This window comes from Sceloporus occidentalis, unplaced genomic scaffold, assembly GCF_023333645.1.
Source record: "Sceloporus occidentalis isolate IW3139 unplaced genomic scaffold, rSceOcc1.0.p SCAF_4, whole genome shotgun sequence".
NCBI classification, from domain to species: domain Eukaryota; kingdom Metazoa; phylum Chordata; class Lepidosauria; order Squamata; family Phrynosomatidae; genus Sceloporus; species Sceloporus occidentalis.
Window position 1 is genome coordinate 38,563,994 of NW_028316984.1, and position 21,444 is coordinate 38,585,437.

A 21,444-nucleotide genomic window follows, 5' to 3' on the forward strand; every position below is an offset into this window, starting at 1 on the left:
AAATGTGACTGTTGGATCATTCATCAGTTTTAGAAAACTGAACATGACTCTTAACTTCTTGATGTTTTCTCTTGAGATGCTATGCAAATGCAAGAAGTCCTAAAGCTCTCTACAGTTAGAAGATACATATGTTTGTAGAAATGCAGTAACTGCAGTTTTCACACTTACCCAACAGTAGTTTTTTCTCAATGAGTGGAAGAAACTGCTTGGCCTCAGGGTTTTCTGGTTCATAAATTAGAACTGGAATTTGACAAGAGAGGAGAGAGCATTATTAATGTAACAGAAAATGGAATATCTGCAAAAATCCAGTTTTGGTTCCCAGAAGAACACATATACAGTGCGTCCTTTCTTTACATGGGGGATCTGTTCTGGACTCCCCTGCATAAAGCGAATTCTGCCTATGCTCAAGCCCCATTTAAATTAATGAGGCTTGTGCATGCAGTGGCGGCGCACGCACACACCCCATTATTCCCTATGGGACGCGCTGCCCCTTCTCCCAGCTCTTCTCCTGGCGTATGACACAGGCGCACTGTACAGTCGCCCCTCCTAACTCACGGATCTGAGAACTGCGTCCTTGAATATCCACAGAGGGGTTGACCTCCGTTATTTTCAATGGTGCATGCACCCAGACCATATGCACAGGGGCACACCTGATTCAAGCCTATGGGGCTTGAATATGCGCGAGCCTCTGTTTTTACAGGGGGAGGAGGTCCAGAATGGATCCTCCAAGAAAATGGAGGGCCAACTGTATTTCCCATGTAAGTGCTCTCTTGTTTGTACCAGTACACCAAGCTTAAAAAAAAATATAAGTGAATGATATGTACAAGTTCATATGGACAAATTCCTATTTTTGTTAGAGCCTTAAAACACAAAAGGTTTTACATTATTAACAGTATAGCATCAATGAACCAATTCAGTAACTTTTTCCATTCCACCTATTTTACAAAACAGAATAATGCTTTAATGAGTATACAGAGAAGTATCAAAGGCCTCTGTTTCTTTTTACAACAAGGCTGAGGCAATAAATTCTCTCAGCCATGCAGGTATTTGTAGTGTTGGCCCACTAACTGTACAGTTCAGAAGTTTGCTCATTCGGAAATATCGCCCCGCTTAAGGCTGTTCAAACTAAATCTCTAAGAATGATCCTTGGGATCCCTAGCCATGTTCTCAATGCAAGTCTATGACGAGAAGCAGGGCTAATGTCAACTGAGGCTAGTATCTGGCAGCGTAAATTTAATCTTTGGCAAAAGATGCTTTTCAACCTGGTAGAATCATCCCTGTTAATATTAACTGATATTTGTCAAACAAAATGGAAGAAATCTATAATTAAAAAAACTGTCAGCTATAGGATTTTCATTATCTTATATCCTAATGTTAGGATATGACAGTAATCACCCAACGTATCAAAGACATTAATTTTCAAATTCATAAAAAGCTTCATATCTTATACTCAAAGACAACAGATGATTATTTATACCTGCCAATTATCTGAAAACTTGAACATTCCTAAACTAAGAAGAGCCTTCATGCTAGCCAGTTTGAATGTTCACCCTTCTGCTGTATTGGATGGCAGCTATAAAAAGATCCATACTCAAAACAGATTTGCCCTTGTGGTTAGGTGAAGTAGAGAATAACTCCTCTTAGTCAAAGATTCTGGGACAGATGAGATAAATTCTATGTAGAGTATCTTCTCTCAGATCTAAATGAGCAGATAACATCAAAGTTGCTAGATTCTGTGCAGCTGATATTAATTGCCATAGAGGGGTAGTGAAAAAACATTGATAAAAAATTGGTTATTTGACCACCTATTTTAAAGAATCCACAATAGGGAATGGTGACAAATATGTATACTTAATCTCCAGTGCTACAACAAAAACTGTATATAGGCACATATCTAGAAATTTCAGTAAAAAAATTGACTCAAAAAACTTGATTTGTCTAATTGACTAATTTGACAATGTATTTATTGTCCATTTTAGCAAATTACCACTTGAATAGGCAATGGCTGAAATTAAGAAAACTGAGGGACCAATTCTTCATTCTCCTACTGAAGACCTGATACATATTTGAACACCTGATACATATTTGCAATATCAACACAGCATTAAGGGACAGAAGAAAGAATCTGTTCCAGCTGCTTTACAGAATTGTTTTTAAACAAAGCCATGCTCTTTTGAAGAGTGCCACTAGAGATCACCCTGCTTCCTTTGGTATCTTTGCTCAGTGAAAGTAATTACAGTGCCAGAACTTTTACAATTAAAATGGCATACAAGCAACATATGTTTGGATATATGGGGAATGTTGCTGTCAAAGGGTCTTTAAATGAAGCTATTCAATAAAGAACACTGGAGATTCTCATTTTCTGAGCTGCTAAGCAAACTTGCTGCCATAGTAGAAACATTGACTTTTGTGACACCATAAAGATTAAGAAATTAAGTATAGTACAACTTCTAATAAGTAAACTGAATTCATTTACTATGTGAATGGTTACTTAACTGAAACTTGGGGAAAAATAAAGAAAAAATACAAGTCATATAAATTATATACTTACTCATCTGACAAAGTTTTTTTGCAAGACTGTATTTCCGCTCCATTATTGCTTTCAGAAACTACAGAGGATATTTTAAAATATGCAGATTAGTATAGGGAATCCTCCTTTCCTTATCTATACAATGAACATGCCATCAAACTCCTATTTTATCACTTCATCATGGCATGGCAGTGACCCTGGGCAGAGCACAAGCTCTGTTTGGTTCCAGGAATCTGGTAATGTTTTAGATAAATTCTAGCAGTGCACTGTATGTCTGCTGTCCAATGTCCAATTTTCCCCCACTTCTTTTTCTAGTAAACAATATTCTAGGTTGTCTACTGAAGCTGGCAGAAGATACCCACCCATTACCAAATGGACCTTCTACTGTTACATGCTAAAAGATCTTAGAATAAGATGCTCTCTTTCAGAGCCTTTAATTGCAGTCAAGCAGATAGTGGATGGAGTTGTTAGGCGGGAGGACTTATTTGGTTGTGTAAGATGGCCCATCTCTCCTCAGGAAGGCTTGCATACTGGCATGCAGTTCTTAGTACATTTAAGAGAAAAACCTTTGCTTTGTTTATTTATTATAGAACGAATCTTCTTGCTTTTGCTTTTTATTTGCACAAAAAGACAGTTCTATCTACAATCTAGAAATTATTTTTAACTGATTTAATAATCTGCTTTAATACAGATTACTGTATTTAAAGAAGCTGCTTTGAGTAGTAAAGTATTTAAAGGCAGGAAAAAATGACTTAAATATACAAATATTATGCTTGTGGGCTTGTGAGAGTGGAGCATCCGCATGCTCCCGAGCCCTACCGTGCCATAATGGCTTGCCCTCATCCACACAGGGGCTGATGACGTATGTGTGGTGCAGCATCCAAATGGTGCGATGTCACAGTTGCACACAATGGTGCCCGGAACGCACCCTAAAAAGGTTTTTTAGGGCTCCCGGAGGCCGCACTGTTTGGTTGCTGCGGTCTCCATCGGGGGCATCTTGGCACTCCTTTCTCCCCATCTGTATCCCCCCCCCCCCCCAAGTAACAATATCACTGCTTAGGAGTCTCTTCTGGCAGGCCTTCCCTGATTGATAATGTCCAGAACCAATTGAATCTCCCTCGTTTTCTTATTTTTCTTATTTGTGATTTGTTTTTTAACTTTGATGTATTGTTATGTACTTTTAAAACATTTTTTACTGTTTAATTTTATAGTTGGGAGGGAGGGTTGGGTTGGGGTCTTGTGGGGCTTTTTGTTTTTATTGTTGTATATTGTATTCACTTTGTTGTTACCCACCTCGATCCTCAAAGCGGAAGAAGCGGGATATAAATAAATATTTATTATTATTATATTGTGTGTAAGGAGACTTCTAATATTTTATACTATACATTCGCAATACAAAGAATAATTTTACGAAAGACAGGCCAATATGACCTAAATGGGTGCCAGACTATACATACAGTCAAGAGCTATTATATTATAACTAAAAATGCTGTAGTCATAATATTTGCACAGCTAATTAAGAAAAATGCATATTGCCAATGGACAAAGTTAACAGTTACAGAATCACAAATCTGCATGGAGATAGTCATGTTTATTTTCATTGCAGGTAGATAGGCATTATTAGAATTCAGTTAAAACAGTTTACTTTTACACACAATTACAAAATATAGTAATATTCACATTATATATACAGATTTCCACATCTAAATAGTTACACAATTATTATGCTCTGATCAGATGGGAACAGGTAGCCTTCCTGTTGCAGGACTATAATTCTCATCATCCCTAAAACTGGCTATGCTGGGTAAAGCCATGGGATTTGCAGGCCAATAACATGGGTGCAAGAGTTGTCCATCCCTGATTTAGATGAATACAACATTGTTTCTAATTTCATTTCATTCTACAGGCTTATTTTATAAAATATTTTAAGAAATATATATACTTGTCCTTCCACATTCACTGGGGTTAGAGGCACAGAACCCCTGTGAATGTGGAAAAACTGAAAATAACAAAAACACTATGTTTTTACCTGAGAGAACACCTCTCTAGGAATTTCTAGACACTAACCACAGAACTGCACTGGAGGAACTAGGGCTGAAGGGTGGGATATAAATACCATAATAATAATAATAATAATAATAATAATAATAATAATAATACAAATGTCTAGTGGAGTGTTCTCTCTAGGACTCTCTAGGTCCTTCAGTGTGACCTTTGGTTAAAGTTGACTGTAGAGTTGCACTAGGATATTTCTAGAGAGAACATATTAATAAAATCAATGAATAATCAAATATGCAAACGTCAAAGCCGCAAATGTGGAGGGATGAGTGTACTATAACATAATGAGAAATGCTCTGCAGCTTAATTCCATTGCATGAAAGGATCATTTTGCTAGAATGTCTATAAGTTTAAGAAGAACTGGTACCTCTCCCATTAACTGCAGTGGTGCAATTCTCTTTTTAGCTTCATTTTCACTTTGTCCGTTTATCTCATCATCATCTGAACTATCTGATGGCTTCTCATCAGCAGTTTGTTTATCCACACTGTCCTTTTGAATTTCTGCCCTGATCTCATTGCTCATAATCTTTTCCACATTACTAGAATTTTTCATTTTTTCATCTACAGTCAAAGAAAGTGTTATATACAAAGAGAACAAAGAGAGAGTGGCAGCAAGTAAATGGAGTTTTCACAATACTGAGAATACCATACAATACTATACAAACTTTTTAATAATACATGAATATTAACAAATGTTAATTTAAACACAATCACTTTGTGATTGATTGTATTACATATTCTAAAATGATTTCTATTGTTTAAGGTGCTAAATAATAAACACAAATAAGATTAACAATATAAAGCATTTTAACAACCCTAGGCTTCAATTCAAATTCATGTCTTTTTAGTCCAGTTTCACATTCTAACTAGCGCCCCAGCTCTCTTCTAGAAAAAGCCAGGAAAAAGTATAGGATTGCAGCATTTCCTCTTTGAAGAAAAGAGTCATGTCCTTAGAACAGTTTAAGCCAATTAAACAGGTTATTCTTATTTAAAAATTGGTAAGTTAGTTAGGATAAGATAGTCATAAAAGCATTTGTGGTGTGGAAAGAGTGGATAATGACATGTTTCTTTTCCTCTTTCTTTCATATTATTACAATAGACTCACCCAAGAAAATTAGCTAGACATAGAAAAGATGGCGGTTCTTTATATAAAACCGAGTTAAATTTAGAGAAGTTACTACTAAAGGATGAGTGACAGCCATGGGCAGACATATGTTTTAAAATGAAATTAGATAAATTAATTGAGAACTATAGGGAAAAGAATGCTAAACTAAATCATCACATAGTTTCATCCAGATGGACTTTTCTAACATTCTTATGTAATAAACAGGACTTAACTTCAGTTGAATTGTATTTTTGTTTTGGAACAAAATTTCTTGCTTGCTTTTAAATACAGCATTTAACAATCTCATTTATAGAGAATGCTTATTTGAATATTTATAGCTTTAAGATTCTATTCCTAAGGCAAATGTTCTATCCAGAACCACAGAAAGTGGCCTTACCTTGAACTTAAAGCACCACACAGCATAATGAAAAGCTTGTTATCACAACAACAAAAATACCCTCTGCCTGACAGCAATGGAATTTCCTGGAGGGATTTCTTTGTATGAGCTTTGAGATTAACAGAAGTGTTTGGGAATGATAGTATAAATGTTATGTGCTAGCTGAATTTAACCTACCTTTCCTCATAGTGCCCTCCAGATGTTTTGGGCTCCTTTAAGACCCAGGCAACAACAGGTGTATTCACACTGCAGAAATAAAGCAATTTGACACCACTTTAACTGCTATGACTCTATCCTAAAGAATCCTTGGATTTGTAGTTTTGTGAGGCACCAAAACTCTCTGAGAGACCAGGCTGAATACCTTACCACAAACACCAGGATACCACAGGAAGGAGCCATGACAGCTAAATTGGTGTCAAGCTACTTTATTTCTGCAGTGTAGATACATTCAGGATCTGCAGTTAAATCCAAAACACCTGGAGAGTATTGAGTGCTGTAAAGGGCTTGTAAGAGGCTCCCTTTTCAGTTAATGTTCTAAACAAGTGTAACATTAGATTTACAGTTATCCTGAACCACTACAATCTAACTTAACCTGTACAATGCGCTGTTTGCAGCTGTTCCACTGGATCCCAATCAAAATAAATAAAAGAAAATGATAAATGTTATTTTATTAGCAAAATTAAAGAAAGCCCAGTTCCTTTTATATCCAAGATAAACAGAAAGGGAACCACTGGTGGGCAGCACAGCAGCCATTTCCAAGCTTGTGTTAAATTCTCCACATTATTTAATGAATTTTGGCTGTCAAACTTTTCAATAAAACACATCCAAGAGTAGCCATGTTGGCCAAATGGTGAACAAAACACATCCAGCTGTGCTGCTTCTTTTCATATTGTGCATTGTCATGGATCAGCTGCATACAAGTTACCTTTATTCACAAACCTTTTCAACACCATTCAACAAGTAATATTTTAAAATACTTTAAGAGGGGGAGTTTGCAAAGGACTAATTAGAATCTTATATTACAGGTTTGTCTGAGATATGCTTCGGTGAAACAAATGCCTAATTCTCCAGCCTCCTTACCCATGCATTGAGATTTCTGAGTTTTATAAATACTGTACCTACATTAGATAAATCTAATACTGGATTCCACTCACTATATTCAATTATGGATTTCCTAATGCTCATTGTTTTTACTTGTTAGTGTAGTACTACTTTTTTTTTTGGAAATGAAAGACAATTTTAATAGCTCAACCACCTGCTTCACTGAAAGAAAGACATGAGAGAGGGGCAGGGGATATTGTGCCAATGCAGTTTTTAAAGGCAAAACCAGTTCTTGTCCTGGGCCAGAACAGACCCACCAAGGAATGAGATTTTGTTAAGGCAGCACCAAATCCCATTGTCCAAGGTGTCCACTGTGATGGTGAGATTTGGCCTGTTCAGTTCAATTTTTACCATGCTTGATTTAGCAGGGATTATAGCCAATCTTCCATTTTATGAAAAGGGCAGACTGTAACCATTAAATCCTTTATATGCATGTAGTTTTCTTGCAACAAATTCAGCTGAAATTATAGTTGCATGGTTGTTGACTTAGAATTCCTTACTTTAACAGTAATATGATAACATCATGTGGTCTTTAAAGATAGAACTAATAGGCCACCTTTGCATTTATGACTGTCATTTATATTAGATGTGTAAGATTGGTATAGTTTTCTTAAGAGTAGTTCCTTTAGGATGCCAGACTTGGTTATCCTTTCTCTAAATTATCAGCATAACAGTTGGTGCAAATGGGATTAAATCTATTGAAGTTTTCTTCAAAGAAGATGCTAATTCCAAGAACAGTATTAATTTTATGTTGGGTTCTTGCTGTGAAATCTCAGCACTGTTACCGCAGTTCTGTAATTTTTTTTTCAAACTTTGAATTATACACTGTGGCTGAAACCATCCTAAATGCCCTGACACTTGTGCTTGGCTGTAGAATATCTCAAAGATTCTGTGTTTGCATTGGTTAGTCATCCTTTAGTTGGCATGTGGTTGCTATCTGTGTTGCATAAATAACATTTTTCCATGAAAGCAACACAATGGTGAGAAGTAATAGCGAGTATATCCATTACAGCGTTGTCTGGTTCACTTGGAGCCCACCACTTAGGTTTGTGCCAGCACTACCTTTTTATTTTGCTTCAGAATCTGGTAGCAATGTCCATATCTGATCAATGTTTGTTTCTGTGAAACTATTTCATGAATAGCTTCATAACATTTTGGTACAGCATCTCAAACTACCCTAGATGAAGGTGGTTAAGAAATACATTAAAAAATAAATAAATTTCCCGATGTATTTTTGGTGACTTACCAGAGTCTACTACAAGTTTATACAAGTTTCCTCTTACTACTTCCATATGGACCTATCTCACCTGGCTTGCAGCCTTTTTCCACATATTTGATGATGATGTTCACTTACCAAGTATCTTATCTTCCATTGCTCACCAATGGTCAGTTAGACCCTTCAGGGCAGCTTTTTCAGTTTAAAATTCTACCTCAGCCTAACTGTTTATTAAGTAGGGTTAAGTCAACTATGACATCATAAAAAGGTAACAGAAAGAAATAAAAGGGCTAGGTACACCAAGCATTTCAACAATTGAGATCAAGATTTTCTTCAGAGTTATTTATGAAATTTATCTTTCAGTTACAGATACTGTTATTTACTACTAAAAAGAAACAGTGGAGCAAAGAAATTAGATGATGATGGCCTGCTTTCCCATTTCCTTTTTCACTTGTCCCAAACATGCCCAAGCTTACTTGTTAAAAGAAAATATGTAGAATTTAAAGTGTTAATCAATCAATCATTTGTTTTATTAATTATTTAAAATTTATCCTGAATAATTGGCAACAGATATGAATTTCAATAAAAATTGAAATCTAAACCACAGGGGGCAAATGTCATCCTAGAATAGGTAATCCCTTCGCCCAAAACATAGGAGAGCATGTCTCTTCTAAGATTGTACTTCTTTGTTGCACATGCTCAGTTTCTCTTTGGTTCATGTTTTCAAATTAATAAGAAAACCAGAAATGAAGACAAAGAATCCCTCCAGTTATCTCCATCTATGATATTAAAACCAAAAACCTCAAATACAACATTGCTGTTACAGCAAACCAAGAATGTTATGTAGCAGAATTTCTTACCAGCCAGGATTAAGTGGTTACTATTGGCATTACCAGAATGGTATTTCAGTAGATGTAAATAGATTGTTAGACTATTGCCCTGTATAATCTTTTAGATTATTATTACCTTTTTTAAAGTGTGCACTATATTAACAAGCTTAAAATCAAGATGAAAAAGCATATATTAGTGCCGTGCCATCACAGGTGAAACAACTTTGCTACTGAAGCCATGCTTAACATAATATGTAAAGGTGAAAGGTGAACCAACCATTGACTTCTGGTTCTGTCTTAGCTTCAATTATTTTAGTTTCATGATTCAGTCTCTGCAAATCAGGGTTTAATTGTTGATCATTATGAATTTCTGGGGAGGAGAAAAAGAAAAATCGGATAGAAACACATAGCAAATAAATAATACCCTCATCCTCTGGTGTGTTATTCTTTCAGAGTAGACAAATCCAGACTATTCCATTTATCAGTTGTATGTCTGATATACAGATTGAGTATCCCTTATCCGAAATAGTTTGGATTAAATGTGTTTCAGTTTTTTTTAATTTTTGCAATATTTGCATATGCATAATGAGATATCTTCAGGATGGGAACCAAGTCTAAACACAATATTCGTTTGTGTTTCATACAACCTTATACACATATGAAACATAGGTTTCATGTGCACCATATACACATAGCCTGAAGGAAATTTTATACAATATTTTTAACAAAGTTTGTGTACCATCAGAAAGCAAAGGTATCATTATTAGCCAAGTTTTGGATTGGGGGCATTTCGGATAAAGGATACTCAGCATGTACTAATAAGACCAGCATACAGTTATACAAACCTATGTAAATACATTGCCGTAAAATCAGTGTATTTTACAATCAGAGACCTTATTCAGTCTTCTTCTCCTTTCATTTCAGAGGAAGGAGAATCACTTGTTGGGTTGAATGCTACTATCTATGGTACTTGCTTAGTGTGAAAGAAATTCAGAAACAAACATTTAACATCACATATTGTAATATGCATGTTTTCATAGCACTGTAATCAAGGAGTTTTTAAGCCTAATTTAAAGCCTAATACATGTCTGCTGCTATGATGTGTGTGGAGCAGGAACATGCTTTAATAAAATGCAGTATGTCTACAACAGCATTTTTCTACTGATGTAAGCTCCAGAAATTAAGAACACATTAGCATTCTTTAGGAGACAGTCGATTTCTGGTATCAGAGAAAAACAGTATGAGGAAGTGCTGTTGTTAAGTAATTATCAGTCGGTATTGAGGGCACGCAGAGTATATTTAAGGACTGCCAAAACAAAAACAAATGCCTTGCTAAAAGATTGTTGATTAATTTAGCTTACTGTTCAACTTGTGGTGACTGTGATTTCCCCCCTTGCTTTTAAAATATGAAAGAAACCCTCAGAAAACCATGGAGACACCTCATATATCTATAACAGGGCACAACACTGATAAAAAAATATTTCAAAAGTAAGGGGAAAACCCCAGACATCTTCTAAAATTAACAGTAAGATAAGCACCACATCCCATTTCTAAAAACTTCGTCAAAGTTTTCTTAATGCTGTCATTCTGGGGCACCTTCTTTTTACTGCTATATTCCTTTCCACTATGGCTTTGAACTGCTCAGCCAAAATGCTCAGCTTATCTCTATCCTTATACACCAAGCCAGACCATTGTTTCAAGTAGTTCAGCAAATGTTTTTACTGGGGGAAGGAGGGAGTGAACAAAGCCAGAGAAGTTGGAGACACCTTTTAGGTATCTCTGTATGAATCAGTTTTCTGTGCAAACACATATACTGCACAGTATCTTACTTTCAGGAAAGTATTTACGAAACTTAACTTATGTGATTTGACAAAACAAAAAGGGAAGGCTGTAACAAACTGCTGCATGGGGTGGGGTGAAGTGAGAAATGAGCACATCATCAACTTCTTTGGCGAACCTTTGTGCAAGGACACACAAGGGGAAGTAGTGAGTTTAGAGGCTTGGAGTTTTTCAGAGTAATAATACAAATTCATCAGATGCTTACAGGGTGCAAGCCTTACTGTTCTGTGGCTTCTCTCTCTAAAGCCACAGTCTAACTGTTTTAACCTTTCCAGATCTACAAAGAAGAACCTGAGCTGAATTTTCTATCCTTAGTTCAGGTCATTCTAAAAAACATGGCCTGGATCAAAGAATGGATCTTGCACAAACATTATAGAAAAGAAAGTGTGCATAGCATTTTAATGCCCTTTTTAACCACTATCTTTCATTTCTCTAATTACTTTGAACAAGGTAACTTTTATTATATAAAGAATGTGAGTTCACTCATAATATGTGTATATGCTAAGAGGGATAATCTGAGCTCCATTCTTTCAGGCTCCAGTTTAACAATTTAATGGAACCATAAGTCTTACCTGTTTCTTCTTCTATGCTTTCTTGCAGTCTTACACTCATCTTCAGATTTTTATTTTTTGCAATCCTTGTTAAAGCATTCTCTCTAAGTATCACAAAGGTTTTCCAAGGGAAGACAAAAAATTTATGTTTTAAGAAATGCAAACCGGAACTGAAGAGATATTGTGCTTTGATTACAATTATGATTCTACAAAATTAAAGTGGCATCAAGTTAAAATATTTTTCTGAGAGGCCAACTAGACAAGGCATTAAATACATCTTTTTTATGTAACACACACATATTTAAAAGTTTTAAAAGCCTTATAGGTACATTTGCTGCTATTCAATCTTGACATGGAAGAAATGCAACTTAGAATTAATGTTATATTTTCTGGACTTCCGGTGAAGATGGCAGGGTGAAAAGCCGCAAACCACAATAGTTTGTGGTAAGTGGCACCTTCCAAGGTGAAAATGACCCGGTTTTGAGTCAAAGAGATCACCTCGATAAAGGGGACTCGGATGGGCCCACGGTGTTCTCTTTTTTGAGTCAAGTCCGGTCTCTCAAAGGGGGGAAATCACATGAGAAAGCTGAGACTTGTACTCCTATAGAGGATGCGAGCAGACCACTGCTGCGGAAAGGGAGTTTAAGATTGACTTGAGCCCCACCGAAAGCCACTTTTAATAAGAAGATCTTTAAACAACAAGGAAGAGGTAAACACATTCTAGATCCTTTGCAAATATCGTAGCACCGGGAGAGAAGAGGATCGGACAGAGGGACACAAAATAATTTGGAGAAGACCAAATATAGCAATATGAGAGAGGGAGGGGAGGAGTGAAAGAAAATTTGTGAATAGAACTTAAAAATATGTAAATATTTGTTTTTATTTGTAAATAACCAATAAAGAATATTTGAAAAAAAAATAACTAATGTTATATTTTCCAAATTGCTCCCTACATTTCCGACTGAAGGCTGCTGTCCATATTACATCTGCCATGGAGGCAAAATAAAGCATCTTCTTTGTGGCAAGTGACACCTAAGTATTGCTGTAAGAAACTCTCATCATGCAGAATCCCATTACCATAGCAAGCACTTCCATGTATGTATGTGCCTTTAAGCTGAGCTCAAGGCAGCTCTCCCCCCCCCCCACTTTATCCTTACAACAGCCCTGTGAAGTAGGTTAGGTTGAGCACAATTGGCCCAAGCCATTTAATTTCATGGCTGAGTGGGGATCTGATCCTGGATCTCCTAAATCTCCCAGCCCTACATAATAACCACCATACAATGCTGGCTCTCCAGCAGCTACAAGGAACATCCAGTGAAGATGTGGAAATCCTCAATAAGATCATGATGCTATGCTAGACATCACATCTGGGACAAGAAGCATTCATGATGCTGTCCTTTTGCCAGCATCCCACTGGTGAGCATAATATAAAGATTAGTCCAACACTGTTTCAAGAGCAAGCCTTAAGAGCTGGTTGAGATCAACAGTGTTCTACAAAGGGATTACAGTTAACTACTGAAAAAGTTCAACGTCAGCAATTTGTTCTAATAACAGAATTAATTAAGAACTCTACTGAAGTGAGACTTACTTTTCTAATGATTTGGCTGAACATAACAAGATTTGCTTTGATGGAGGTCTGCTTGCAAATTCATTTCCACATCCCATACTGCCTTGGTATAAAAAAAAGTGTGGGGGGGAGAACAGCCATAAAAAAGTTTTGACATCAACTGCAGAATAATAATTCCACTGATATACAAAAATTCTTACCAACTACTTGGGCCTTCCATTTATTTCTTCTTTTCTTAAATTCTGCACTGAGGTATCAAGATCAAAGGCTGCTTTTGGTTTAGCAGCCAATCAAACAGAGTATGTAATATGTGCATAAACTAAATTATCCAAACTGTGGTACAATCAATATATTTTTGAAAATGTTACTATTTTCATTATACAAGACTATACAGCAAAGATTATATCTCTCTGGAATTTCAGTTGATCTAACATTGAGGCTCAAAATGAAAAAAAACTTAGTTTACTTAACAAGCCATAATCAGCACAATGATCTGTAATATAAAATGCCCAATCCAAACTTTGCTTATCTTTTCTACTTAGGCAGCAATGACAATTGTTTTTGTTGTTGTTATGTGCGTTCAGATCATTTCAGACTTAGGGCAACCCTATCATGGGGTTTCCTTGGCAAGATTTGTTCAGAGGTTTGATACTGTCTTCCACTGAGGCTGAGAGCATGTAATTTGCCCATGGTTACCCAGCAGGTTTCATGGCTATGTGGAGAATTGAACCCTGGTCACCAAAATCATAGTCCAACACTCAAACTGAAAAATATATATCTTTAGAAATGAAGCCCAATTGGAATGAAATTACCATAATGTATACTATGTACTAGCTTACATTACTTGTTAATTTTAGAATTAATGGAAGGAAAAGTTTGCATTAGAAATTAACCCACAGTAATAAAGTTTTCAGCTGTTTCATTTTCCCTCCCTTACTCACTGTTTGTATTTACAATTCTTTAACAACATTTTGAGATTTAAAAACAACAACACACTTTCAGAAAGATTTCCATAAGTTTATACAGTAGGAGCTCCCAGGCCAGACTAATTTCATTCCAAATGTGCTTCTATTGTTAGGTGAAGCCATTTCTATTCAGGCAGGTGTTTAAGCTGATTTCAGTTTTTAACTGGCAGGTGCTATTTACTTTTAAAATTCTATTTATATATTTTCATCCCCTTTCAGACATACACCTTAACACAGTGAAGTGTTTCAGTGTCAGGGGGCTGAGACTAATAGCTCTGGGAGACCAGGCTCTATTTTCTACTCTATTTGAATGATCAAACTGGAAACCTTAGATTGGGGGGTGAAAAAGACGGGCCAAATAAAATGGTTTCCACCTGCTTTGATGATGCACACCTCCATAGTGGGGGGAACCTGCACTGAAGCTGTGCTCTAGGGCTAAAAAACAGAATAAAAAAAGCCAGGATATTCCGATTTAGCCCAGAAAATGCGCACCTTCGACCATCGTATAAATGTCCCAACACGAGAGTGGTTTTGAAGGAGCTATTCATCCTAACCCTGACCCTAAAGCTGCATATAAATGCACTGGGGCAGGTGCGCATTTTAAAAGGACGAAGCTGGTATACCCTAACGGTCGCCAGCAGTGTGTCTGTGAGACATTGAGCATGCATGGTGGGGAGGCGACAAGAAATAATTACCCAGCAGTGCAGCTTGACATTGTGCAGTATGGTTGAGCTATGCATGTTCAGTCTGCCTTGGGAGCAGCTGGTGCAGGCAGTGGAAGTTTGCCCCACTTCTGGAAAACACAGGTTTTTCCTGCCTGTCTGGTCCACCCCTACTACCCTCTCTAGTGACTAAGGTAGGAATACTGATATTTCGTTGGCACTGATAGTTCCAGTGATGATGTCAGGAGAGAAACTCTAGAAGGAAAGCTACTGCATGGCTGGATTAATGGGAGGCAACACTGGTGGAGCATCTTCTAGAGACAATGGCAGTGGCACCTGAGCTAACTCTCATTGATACTGTGCAGAAAATAGCACGGGCAAACCACTTCTAAATGTTTTTTTACTTTGAAAACCCTATGATGAGACAATCCAAAATGAAACAAGAGATAGTGCTGAAAGATGAAAACTCAAGGCTGGAAGACACCCACAGGGTGTCTGCCACAGGGGGAGAGCAAAGGACAAAAAAGAAGAGTGTTGTTATCTAATGACACAACTGGACTTAAGCTGAATGAACATTAAACTGCTGGTATACTCAGAAGTGAAAGGAAAGTCTGAAGCTGCACAATGCATATAATAGGAAGGTGGAATGGGAGAGGCATGAATCCAGAGGAAACTAAAAATTGTAAAACAAGAAACGGAAAGTGTAAATACTTCAATACTTGGTGGCAGTGAATGAAAGGGGGCAGGTATGGGACATTTCAATTGGAAATTTACTTAGCGCTTTACTCTGGAAATCACAATCTGAGAAGAAAGAGTGGCAAGAAAGAGTGGCAACAAAAGTAGTCAAAGGATATAATGAAAAGTCTGACTCAATAATATCAATAAGACTGCATGGAAACCCTACCAATATAACGATAATACATATTTATCCTCCAGCATAACTTGAATCCAATAGGGTCTGAACAGTCACAAGTCCCTTGTGCCTTGGTAGAGGAAACAAGCAAAGAGTTGTGGTATGCTTTAAATGAGCCCTTAAGTCAACCAGAGACTGAGTAAAGCTGCGGCTACCCAAACTCTTGCAGTCTCCTATGTGACCATACTACATTGAGGCAGGGACAAGAGACCTTTGCTACCAGCAACATAGTGCTGATAGTTTACAAAGCATCTCTGTGCATTGTTAAAATGCTATAAGAAAAAGAGAATGGAAAGTAGCAACATTTGGTAGTAATGGCTGATCTGTATAATCATTAAAAAAAACAACCCTGAGAAACAACAATTGCCTAGTTTTCAAAGAATAGTAGACTATTTACTACTAGAAAGTCCTTCCAATACACTATAAAGTGCTGGGGTTTAAAATGGCTATAATCCACATTTTCCTACACATTTCACACAAACATTGAGGCAAGAAAGTGGAAGTTGGGAGGGAGAGCTGAGAGCTACTGTCAAAGTATTTACTAGATGCCTGATTTCACATTTATAACCAGAATATGCATATAAAACATTGGGTTGAGAACACTAAAACAGTGAAGGAAGAGGAGAAGGGGAAGAAAAACTTCTGACAAGGTATGATCTCATGAGTACAGCAAGGTTACATGAAAAGCAAAAGGTAGCCATATTGTCCAAAAGAAAAATTCCAGAAAATATGCATGTTAAAATCCATGATAACTATGCCAAGAGTTAAAAGTAATAATACATATATTTACAATTCTTCAAAAGCACCTGAAGCTGAAATACAATTTGTACTTACTTAGGAAATAGCCCCAATGACCTCTGTGAGACTTTCTTTCAAGTAAATATGTATAGGATTATGCCATCTATATCTAGCTGCACAATAAATGACATCTTACCGTTGCATTGTTTGAACTGGTTCAATAATTACTTCTTCTAAAAAACAATGGGGGGGGAGGAGATTTGGTCAATTCAAAACACTCTCAGTTCATTAAATGTAATTTTTCTTGGAAAAAACAGCATTAAAAATGATCATTTTAAATTTTAAGAAATTATTGCAAACATTGGTTTAATAAGCATTTCTAACATAACACAACATTACTTTTTGGGAAACAGGGACGCCTTGGGCTTTGTTTCAAGACTTTACTCTAGACCAGGGGTGAGCACTCTCTGAGGCCTAAAGGTCACACACTGGGGGTTCCTGGGAGTTTCACAGGAGTGAAACTGGAGTGTCCCACTGTAGATGCCACTGCAGACCAGAACTGGAATTTTCTTATTTCAGCTGCAATTTTAGGGGAAAGTATGGCGACTGTGGGGTTTTATAGGCAGAAAAATGAGATTTTTGCCTATTTTTTTTTGGGGGGGGTAGTGGTGGTAGTGGTGAATTAATGGCATCATGGGGCCCTTGGCCCACACAACTTCCTCCTGCTCTAGGCCTTTTCCCTTTTTTACAACACAAAGCTTCAAAGTGTGCACAAATACCATACAATGCTCTCAAGGTCACCCATCTTCTCAGTGCCAAGCAAAGGTATGCAGGTCCCTCATAGCTTATCAGGGGAAGAACTTAGTATTAGAAGCGTGTGAGCAGAAGGGACTTCTGCGTATGGCAATAACAGACTGACACCTTTTACGGGGCACTGTGAGAGAGCAGCAGCAAAGCTATCACCAGTCTGGAGTCAGGCTCCAACTAGTGATTTATCTTCCCAAACAAGGAAATTTCCCACAAAGGACTAAAAACCTCACCAGGCTTGTGGTCCCTGTGGCAGTTGAAGTCAATTGAAGTGGGGGATGGACAAATTCAACCAGCTCATTCACTGCATGGAAGCCTTTATGGACATATAAGTAACAAGCAGACTGGCCAAAAGAAGCGACCAGAGGCTGCTCCAGCCACAGTCAGGTAGTAGAGTGGAGACCACAGTGACTGCACAGCTCACTCTCAAAGCGAGCCACTGCCATGGTCCCGAATGGGACATCAGCAGGAGTTACTTTTCACCGCCCCTTTCTGTGACGGCTTTTCCTGGCTCAGCGTGCTCTCCACATGGCTTCTGGGCGGTTTGGGGGCATGCATCATCTAAAGTCATACCCCCAAAGTGGCTGGAAGCCGCTTTGTTTGGCCCATCGCTTCAGGCCTAAGTCAGCAGTCTTTCTTTAACTATCTTTGTAACAGCAATGGAATTTATAGAATGAAAAGAAATCTTTGATCTAATTGTTGTCATCAATACCTGGGTGAGTGCTCTGCTTTTCATAATATTATATGAGATCTTGAGGATTCCTGCTAAGAAGTTTTAAGACTGCAGACTTAAGTCAGAAAGTTTAATAAATTTGTGAGGAAATGAAAATGAATTTTTGGTAGACAAAGGACTTAGTAATGTGGAATTACCAAGTAAATTCCTAAAAGTTGGCATATTGGTTTTTGTAAATACCTTATAAGTAAAAATGGATTAAAAGAGTGAAGCTGATTTATTTTGGGGAAAGGAAATTGTTTTGGCTGGAAGAGGCCTGTGTAACATGAGAGCTTATGAACTATTTACCTTTTGGCCCAAAGACATGCAATCTTCCATTTTGCCTATTTTTTTGTTCCTACAATATAGACATAAGAACCAACAATATGAGCTGCCATCCAATTCTATTATCAAATTATTCATCATATTTCTTACAAGTGAGAATTACTACACACTGGAGTAAAACACCGTAACATAAATACAAAATATAGACCTGGGTCACACAGAAGGTGTATTCAACAGATTAAAACTAAATTGTTTCCCAAATAAAAAATATTAAATGCAAAGATATACATTCCCTTTAAAGATAAATATATAGCAGAATTCAAGAGGAATATTTTACCTTCATTGCATCTGTCCTTCCTAAGCCATTATGCCTAATATAGATAAAATAAGTTGTGTAAGTGTATAGTAAATTTTATTAAAGTGGAAATAATGATCAAAATAAATTTGTATCTTAAAATACTGATACATATAATGTATTTTTCATGTCCATTACCCCTTCAAAGATTCCAGTTTTAAGAATATATCACAATTAAACATCTTGAAAGTCCAGAAATTTTTAAACACCCTTCTGCTGTAAGCCACCACACTAGTTTGTGTGTTTTCTGCAGGCCATCATATTTTATATCTTACAGCAAACGTACGAAAGGGCTGCTTGAATGACTTTTCATATTACTGCAGCACTATTCAGCTGTAATATTGCCCATAGGCAACTGGAATAGTGCTCCTGCCACATGCAATAACTGTCATACAGCATGTGAACAGCACACATGCAATTAATAAAATTTTCTTCTTAAAGTGTATTTCCTCAGAGATGCATGCCTCAACAACCAGACTTGCAAATTAAGGCCATGTTTCCCTTTCAATGACCAATCAGAAAACAAACCTAAACACAAAATATGTAGATTACATAAATCATTTGTTATGAGAAATAAATCTTTTACCTTTTGACTCATAGTTTATCTTGTATTGCTCACCAATTATTTGGTAAGACTAACCCAATATAAGAAAAAACCTGACAGAGCAGACCAAAGGCCTATCAGCTCCAACTTACTGTAGCCAACAGGAAGCCTCAATAGGAAGCCTGCAAAGAGGAGATGATGGCAACAGCCAGCCACTGGTATACAGCAGAATGCTATTCTCCAATGACTTTTCCAAGGAATACTGAAGTTACTGACTGAAGCATGGCAGGGCCAGGTCTAAGACTAATAAGGCAACTGCTTCAGATGGCAATTACTGGGGATTAGCAGTGGCAGGCTCTCGCCAACTATACCCCTGAGAACCTGGCCATTTTCAAGAGAGGGAAATATTCCCAAGAGAAAACAGACCCATTTGTGCTCCACAGCTTATCCTCTACACTTTAAGAACTAGGATCACCATCTTGTCCTTTCCCTCTGGCAACAAAAGTCTTGGTCCATCCCTCAATGAAGAGATCCTACACAGGAGAAAGCTGCCTTTTGTCTTCTATTGACATTTTCAACATCTAGAATACCTGCTAAAACTATTTCCAATTTTGTTACATACAGATATACCTCAGTTAATGAAGTAGATGTATTCCTGGCCATTATTTCTTCTACAGAAAATTTGGTACCAGAAGCAGAATAACATGGAAATAATAGGGATAGGCAGTGGCATTACTAGGACTGGTGTCACCTCCCCAGCTACCCATCCTCCACCAGCCAAGCCACCTCTGCTGTGGTGAGGGTGGGCTGCTGGGTGGGTGAGAAAGCTCAGTGGAGGGGGAGGAGATGCGGTGGCAGCAGAAGTTGTATTCTTGCAAGGGTCTCCATCCTGGATCAGACCAGCCCTTTCTGCCTGAGTTTCTCTCTCAGTGCTCTTCTTTCCCCCATTTTTCTTCTTGGTGACTACCTCCATTTTGCCCCAAAGTTTTTCTTTGCCCTTCCTTGGAAAATTCAAACAGGCAAGCAGTGGGGCAGCTAAGGCAGTGAGTAGAGTCCTCCTCCTTCATGCCATGTGTGTTCCTGCTTCTCTTGGCCTGGGCAAGTGGCAGCAGCAATGCAAAGATGCCAGCTCTGGTGTGTGGGGTGACAGGGGCAGGTCCAAGGAGCATGCTCAGTTTCCTCTTTTGCCAGAGCAGCAGCAGCCCCAGTGAAGAAGCTGCAGGATGAGGATGAGGAGGCTGTGGTGGTGGAGCCTTGCCCTTGGTTGCTACTTTCATGGAGATGCTTCTGCCCTGAACCACTGTCATATGGACACAGGAGGCAAAAGAAGTAGCAGAAGGTAGAGAGGAGTGGCTCTAGGCCAAAGCACAGCAGAGGCAGTGGCAGTGGCTAGACTCATGCATGTCTCTGTGAAGTGGCAGCCCCAGTGGAGCAGCAGCAGTAAATGATGAAGTCTTCATGGGGCAGCCTTTTCTCATTCATCCCAACAGACCTGGAAGAAACTTCCAGGTGGCAGCAGCACCCCACCAGCAGCCATAGTCTATAGACAGCAGAGGTGCCCTGGCTGGCGAAGGGGTGCAGTGACAGGAGTGACCACCTCACCAGATGTTCACCTCCTTACTAAGGTGTCACCTGGTGTGGTCTGCATTCCCCACACACCCCTTGTGGTGTCTCTGGGGATAGGTTCATGTATCATAAAAAGAAGACCATTTTAACATGTTTCAATAATTTTCCTCCCAAAACTAAACAATATGTACATGTGAAATGATGTAAGCAAGTCAGACAAAGTAAGTAAGCAAAAACATTTTGAACCGAAAATCCCTGAGCGCTTCTTCCAAAAATGCATCCAGGGATGATTTTTTCTCCCTTTTACCAGTCTCCATTTTTCACATGATTTCAATTTTGGTAACCCAGCTTACAGATGTATGATTTTTGGTGAGGCAGGCTTATCTGCTTCCCCTCCTTTTCTTTCTTTGGCTGTTCTCACATGCTAAGTAAGGAATTCTGGAGAAAGCTGCTGTTTACCTTGCCTGTTGTAGGCAGGCACTCACAGTTACAGTAGGATCCCAGTCTTTCCTACCTCAAGCTTTTATTGTGTTGTCTACTGCAGATATGCTGCTGCAACTCAGTATTGAAACTGTTTTTCCAGCCATCTCCTTCACCACCCTGTAAATGCTGATACTACTAAAAAACTTACAGTTAGATACAGGGCAAGGAAGAAAATACAAGAAGCTGGGTGTGTATAAAAATGAGTTTCTTTGTCAGAGGC

General features: G+C 38.0%; 1 protein-coding gene and 1 pseudogene across 4 annotated transcripts in view; both read right to left on the reverse strand.

The window, feature by feature from the left end:
* ERICH2 (glutamate rich 2) overlaps nucleotides 1–21,444 on the reverse strand; it is a 34,613-nt gene that overhangs the window by 1,574 nt on the left and 11,595 nt on the right. For all 4 annotated transcript variants that reach the window (XM_089523289.1, XM_089523288.1, XM_089523287.1 and 1 more), the window contains exons 5-13: nucleotides 18,614–18,647; nucleotides 18,301–18,349; nucleotides 16,669–16,705; nucleotides 13,216–13,293; nucleotides 11,649–11,731; nucleotides 9,515–9,607; nucleotides 4,956–5,149; nucleotides 2,552–2,609; nucleotides 169–240 (exon numbers count right to left, since the gene is read on the reverse strand). In XM_089523289.1, the coding sequence (XP_089379415.1) occupies nucleotides 169–240; nucleotides 2,552–2,609; nucleotides 4,956–5,149; nucleotides 9,515–9,607; nucleotides 11,649–11,731; nucleotides 13,216–13,293; nucleotides 16,669–16,705; nucleotides 18,301–18,349; nucleotides 18,614–18,647 (698 nt within the window). The remainder of the gene's footprint in view (nucleotides 1–168; nucleotides 241–2,551; nucleotides 2,610–4,955; nucleotides 5,150–9,514; nucleotides 9,608–11,648; nucleotides 11,732–13,215; nucleotides 13,294–16,668; nucleotides 16,706–18,300; nucleotides 18,350–18,613; nucleotides 18,648–21,444) is intronic.
* On the reverse strand, nucleotides 8,072–8,564 carry LOC149313772 (transition zone microprotein 1 pseudogene; annotated as a pseudogene).